The sequence below is a fragment of the Caretta caretta genome, chromosome 24, assembly GCF_965140235.1.
Source record: "Caretta caretta isolate rCarCar2 chromosome 24, rCarCar1.hap1, whole genome shotgun sequence".
Taxonomy (NCBI): domain Eukaryota; kingdom Metazoa; phylum Chordata; order Testudines; family Cheloniidae; genus Caretta; species Caretta caretta.
The window spans coordinates 18,875,692-18,881,691 of NC_134229.1; the positions used below are offsets into that span (position 1 = coordinate 18,875,692).

At 49.1% G+C, this 6,000-nt stretch overlaps 1 protein-coding gene across 1 annotated transcript; it reads left to right on the top strand.

Annotated features, from left to right (window-relative positions):
* The first annotated feature begins 2,259 nt into the window (after window positions 1–2,259).
* On the top strand, window positions 2,260–4,952 carry LOC142069966 (phospholipase A2 inhibitor and Ly6/PLAUR domain-containing protein-like). Its single transcript, XM_075122814.1, has 4 exons — window positions 2,260–2,308; window positions 3,828–3,944; window positions 4,301–4,453; window positions 4,720–4,952. The coding sequence occupies exons 1-4, from the start codon at window positions 2,260–2,262 to the stop codon at window positions 4,950–4,952; spliced, it is 552 nt and encodes a 183-aa protein (XP_074978915.1).
* The last annotated feature ends 1,048 nt before the right edge of the window (window positions 4,953–6,000 follow it).

Genomic DNA, 6,000 nt, shown 5'->3' on the forward strand with positions numbered 1-6,000 from the left:
GTAGGGATGCTGTACCCAAGGCAGGCCCTTTTGAAGTTTTCTAAGAAGGCCTCGGTATCATCGCCTGCCTTGTAGGTGGGGAACTTTCTGGGATGGGAAGTGCTACCTGGAGAAGGATTGCTAGGGTTTGTTGGTATATTCTGCTGAGTCTTTACCTTCTCCATCTCCAGTTCATGCTGCCTCTCTTTTTCCTTCTCCTCCTCCACATGCTTCCTTGCCTCCATTTCCCTCCTGTGGGCAGCCTCCTGTACCTCCTTCTCCAGCCGCATGAGTTCTATCTGTCTTTCATGTTCCTTTTGTTTTTCCCTCAGCCTGAAATCTGGCTAATTCCAGCGTTTCTTGAGCCGTGGATTCTGTCATCCTAACCTCTCTGTTTTTAACTAACTTTACACCCGAGGTTTGGAAATAAACAAACAAAAAAAACTTGGCTGTAAAATTTTGCTGTGCTGGAATAGGATACCTTTTCTCTGATAGTGACTGTCAGGCTACAGAAAAAGACAATTCAGTTTGTCTCTGCTCTGGCCCCAAATCAAAGAAAAAACTTCCAACTACTTGGAAACCTGCTTATCAGCAGCCCCAAAGGAAAAAAAAATTCGTGTTCAATTCTGTGCTCCTTGTAAAAAAAAAATAAAATCCTAAAAAAAAACCCCAAACCTGCCACTTTTGTCTCCAGGCAAATGGGTAGAACACCCCCCCCCCTCCATTTAGTTTTAGGGGGAAAAAAACCTCAGGTTTTCGAAGACTGTGAATTTATCTGCAGGAGATTAACTCCTCTGCCTCCAGGCAAAGAAAACCTGCAATTCACAAAGATAATCCCCTTTTGTCTCTGCTCTGGCCCCAAAGCAGAGAAAAAACTAGTTGCTTTCAGTTGGACCTCCTTTCCAGCAGCCCCAAAGGAAAAAAAATATTTCCTTTTTAAAATCCGTTTTTCTGGTTCAAAAAAATCTCAAATTGATCTCAAAATGATTTCAGGTTAATCCCACCACTCTGCCACCATGTCAAGGTTCCTTCCCACTCTGAACTCTAGGGTACAGATGTAGGGACCTGCATGAAAACCTCCTAAGCTTACTTTCATCAGCTTAGGTGAAAACTTCCCCAAGGTACAAATTAATTTTGTCCTTTGCCCCTAGATTTCTACTGCCACCACCAAACTTTAACTGGGTTTACTGGGAAATGTAGTTTGGACACGTCTTTCCCCCCAAAATCCTCCCAACCCTTGCACCCCACTTCCTGGGGAAGGTTTGGTAAAAATCCTCACCAATTTGCATAGGTGACCACAGACCCAAACCCTTGGATCTTAGAACAATGAAAAAGCATTGCGTTTCCTTACAAGAAGACTTTTAATAGAAGTAGAAAAGAATCACCTCTGTAAAATCAGGATGGCAAATACCTTACAGGGGAATTAGATTCAAAAGAGAGAGAATCCCTCTAGGCAAAACCTTAAGTTACAAAGAGACACACAGGCAGGAATATCCATTCTATTCAGCACAGCTATTTTCTCAGCCATTTCAACAAATCATAATCTAACACATACCTAGCTAGATTACTTACTAAATTCTAAGAGTCCATTCCTGTTCTGTCCCCGGCAAAAGCATCACACAGACAGACACAGACCCTTTGTTTTTCTCCCTCCTCCCAGCTTTTGAAAGTATCTTATCTCCTCATCGGTCATTTTGGTCAGGTGCCAGCGAGGTTACCTTTAGCTTCTTAACCCTTTACAGGTGAGAGGATTTTTCCTCTGGAGAGGAGGGATTATAAAGGAGTTTACCCTTCCCTTTCTATTTATGACAACAGGTGAAAGTGTTTTGCCACTGGCCATGGGGGATTTTATAGCACCGGGGACAGAAAGGTGGTTCCCCTTCCCTTTATATTTATGACAGGTCCTTTCTTATGTTATTATAAAAATACATAAGTGTTACGGCCACATTGTGACTGACAAATAGCTTCCTTTCTCAGTTCAAGATAAGCTGATGTACCCCCTGGAAGACCTGTGTGTACCCCTGGAGTACACGGACCCCTGGCTGAGAACCACAGATCTCCACTAACGCACAAGGGAATTGGCCTCAACACACATTGCATCACCTGATCAGCCAAAGTCACATGCAGGGTTGTGAAATCTCCCATCTCCGGGTCCACCAGGATGTCATGGGGCAGCCCCAGCCGATCACCCAGGGGACAGGTATTTGCCATCCTGCCGGATAAAACCACAGCCAGATGCTTCCTCGCTGTTCTGCTCACTGCAGCTAACATCCAGGCACCATGTGGGTGGCTCTGCCCCTCTGCCTGCTGTCCGCTCTCCTGGCCACAGGTGAGTCCCATCTGTCTCCGGTCACAGGGAGCCGGGTGGTGGGGTCGGGAATTCACTTGGGGAAAGTGCTGCTGTCGATGGTGGATTCTGGCGTCAGGATGGAATTTGTGGGTAAAACCAGCGAGAGGAAAACCTGGAGCCACGTCCCCCGGCTGACTTGGGGAGAGCAGGGATTGGAGCCTGGGACGCCCACAGCCCACGCTAGGGGCCTGGCCAGCGGGTCTGAGTCCGTCTGTCCTTCCTTCTTCTCGTTCCTCCTCCACCTCTCGTCCGAGCTTGGGGTCATCCGGATGAGGAGCAGCACCCCCGTCCACATGTCATCCTGCCTAGAAATGTTCCCCTGCCTGTCAGCGCTGAGATTCCTGCCAGGACTCCTGGGTTCATTCCCCGGGTTTGAAAGGGGAATGGGGGTGCAACGGGTGGGGGCTGGGAGCCAGGTCTTCTGGACTCATTCCCCAGCTGTAGAAGAGGGCTGGGGTGTAGTGAGTTTGAGCAGAGATGGCTGCAAATCAGGACTCCCGGGCTCTGTCCGTGGCTCTGAAAGAGGAGTGGGATCTCGTGGGTTAGAGTGGGCTGGGAGTCAGGAGTGAGGAGTTCTCAGCTGTCTTCTTGGTTTATACCCTGAATTGAACACATCTTTTTTCTACCTCAGTTTCCCTATTCTTTGATAGTAATATAACTTTGCAACCATCTAGGGAGATAGAAGGGCAGGGGAATGTGTTCTGAGTTTTAATTGATGTTTCCACATGAAAACTTTAAAAAAACCAAAGTGGGAAAACTTTTCTTTTTCTTTCTTTCTTTCTTTCTTTCTTTCTTTCTTTCTTTCTTTCTTTCTTTCTTTCTTAAAACTACCTTACGCTCATGAATTTAAAGTCCCCCATGCTCTGGAGAGGAAAGAGTTGATGCTCCTGGGATTGCTGGCTGGAGGCGCACAGCCATCAATCCAAAGGTTTTACAAGCCTCAATAGTATTCTGAAGAAGAGAATTGGCAGGATCAGCGATGAAAAGTGGGCTGAAGTCGAGTTGACGTAACTCTGAGAGGCAGAGGCCTGGAGCAGAGAGCTACGGCGGGGTGTGTGTGTGTGTGAGAAAGGTTCACCGCAAAGCCAGGCAGAAACCCCTCTTCAGAGCAGCCGAAGTCTTGTTTTTCTGTCTACACAGACGTGTGAGGTTTGTTAGCAGGCACAAGCTGCACCCCAGATAGCCACGTCAGCAGCTGAAAATGTATTCTAGCCACAGACACTCAGGCAGCAAACAGACTTGTCTGCCGTGTTGAGTCAGATATAAATGACCAGCTAGCAAGATGCCTTTCCCCATCCGGAGAGTTAAATGGAACTGGGCAGAACTGCTGCAAAAGCAGGTGGCATTTCTCCAAGATCTGCCGGCCCACACGTTCAGTGAGGCATTGGTGGTAACAACTCCCACAGTTGGTTGGTGGTGGTATTTCGCCCACGGGCACTGCCTGAGGAGGGGTGGGGAGCCACGATTTGTACTGAGAAGGGATTTTTCCAACCTCCAGGGAGCGCTCTGCAATGCGAGGTGTGTGCGTCCAGAGAGCAATCGTGCTCCGGCCGCCTGCAGCCCTGCGCCCCCTCGGAAGGGACCTGCGTCACCGTCGTGGCAGAGTTCGGGCTAAGTGAGTGAAAGAAGATTCCTACTAAGTGTAGACACCATTGTCCTCCTGAAGCCAGGGGTCGAACCCAGGAGTCCTGGCTCCCAGCCCCTCCCCCTACTCTAACCAATAGTCTCTTCTCCTCTCTAGGAGCATTGACTGCTCAGTCTGGAAAGATAATGTCATAGATGGGGGATGGGATGAGATGGGGTATTGCAGTGTGTGGCTGTGGGGCTGGATCAGACAGAAGAGAGGATTTTGTCGCGGGGGGGGGGAGATGAGATTAGTTGGGGGTGGGGTGGATGGAACAAAATGGGAGGATGGAGCAGCTGGCTGTCCATTGGGGAGCTCAGAGGTGATGCTCTGTTTCCCTTCCACAGAGGGAAACTCCATATCCTACACGGCTAAATCGTGCCTGGAGCCCAAGAACTGTGAGTCCGGTCCCTTCTCACTGACCTACGCGCACAATGTCACCGTGCGGGTGAACATCGCCTGCTGTGACACCGACGGCTGCAACGCCGGGGCCATCCCAGGTGTGTGTCTGCTGCAAACCTAGAGCCGTGCTCCGGCCACACCTGCCTGGAGAGAACCCAGGAGTCCTGGCTCCCAGCCCAACCCCCCCATCTCTAACCACTAGAGCCCACTCTCCTCCCACAGCTGGGGACAGAACCCAAGATTCCTGGCTCCCAGCCCCCCTGCTCTAAACACTAGACCCCACTCCCTTCCCCGAGCTGGGATTGAGCCCAGTGTGTGGTGACTCCCCACCCCTGGCTGACTGTGTGTGTCTGACTTTTCCCAGTGCGAACTGTGAGCTCCGTCCCCAACGGCCGGCAGTGCCTGTCGGTTTTCAAATTGGATCCTTTTGACATTCAGCCGACTGGGATCTTGGCCTGCACCGGCGCCGAGGACCGTTGTTTTCAGGATTATGGGGTGTTAACACGGGGTAAGTCCTCCAGATGGGGGCGGGGTCTGAACACAGAGCACGAGGTGGAGCCAGGTGTCCTCGCTCAGTCCCAGCCCCCCTTGCTCTGACCCACTAGACTCCACTCCCCTGGCAGAGCTGCAGAGACAACCCTGGAATCCTACTTCCTGAGATGCCCAAGGAGGATAAGGCCACTGCAGAGAAAGTAAATGTATTCTGTGCATCGGTCTTCACAGCTGAGGCTGGGAGGGAGATTCCCAAACCTGAGCCATTCTGTTTTGGTGACAAATCTGAGGTACTGTCCCAGATTGAGGAGTCATTACAGGAGTTTTTGCAACAAATTGATAAATTAAACAGGAATAAGTCACCTGGACCAGATGGGATTCGCCCAAGAGTTAGGAAGGAACTCAAACGTCAAATTACAGAACTACTAACTGTGGTTTGTAGACTACCATTTAAATAAGCTTCTGTCCCAAATGGCTAGAGGATACTGCAATTTCTAAAAAGGGCTCCAGAGGTGATGCCAGCAACAACAGGCCAATAAGTCTGACTTCAGTACAGGGTAAATTCATTGAAACTATAGGAAAGAAGAGAACTGTCAGACACATTGATGAACATAATTTGTTGGGGAAGGGTAAACATGGTTTCTGTAAAGGGAAATCACACCTCACCAATCTACTAGCATTCTCTGAGGGGGTCAACAAGCGTGGGGACAAGGGGGATCCCGTGGATATAGTGTACTTAGATGTTCAGAAAGCCTTTGAAAAGGTCCCTCACCAAAGGCTCTTGAAGAAAGTGAGCTGTCATGCGATAAAATCCTCCCATGGCTCAGTAACTGGTTAAAAGATAGGGAAAAAAGGGTAGGAAGAAATGGTCAGTTTTCAGAAGGGAGAGAGGTAAATAGTGGGAGTCCCCCAGAGATCTGCACTGGGCCCAGTGCTATTCACCATATTCCGAAATGTTCTGGAAAAAGGGGTAAATAGTGAGGTGGCAAAATTTGCAGAAGATACAAACCTACTCAAGATAGTAAAGTCCAAAGCAGACTGTGAAGAGGTACTAAAGGATCTCTCAGAACTGGGTGACTGGGCAACAAAACGGCAGATGAAATTCAATGTTGATAAATGCAAAGTAATGCACATGGGCAAATGTAATCCCAAC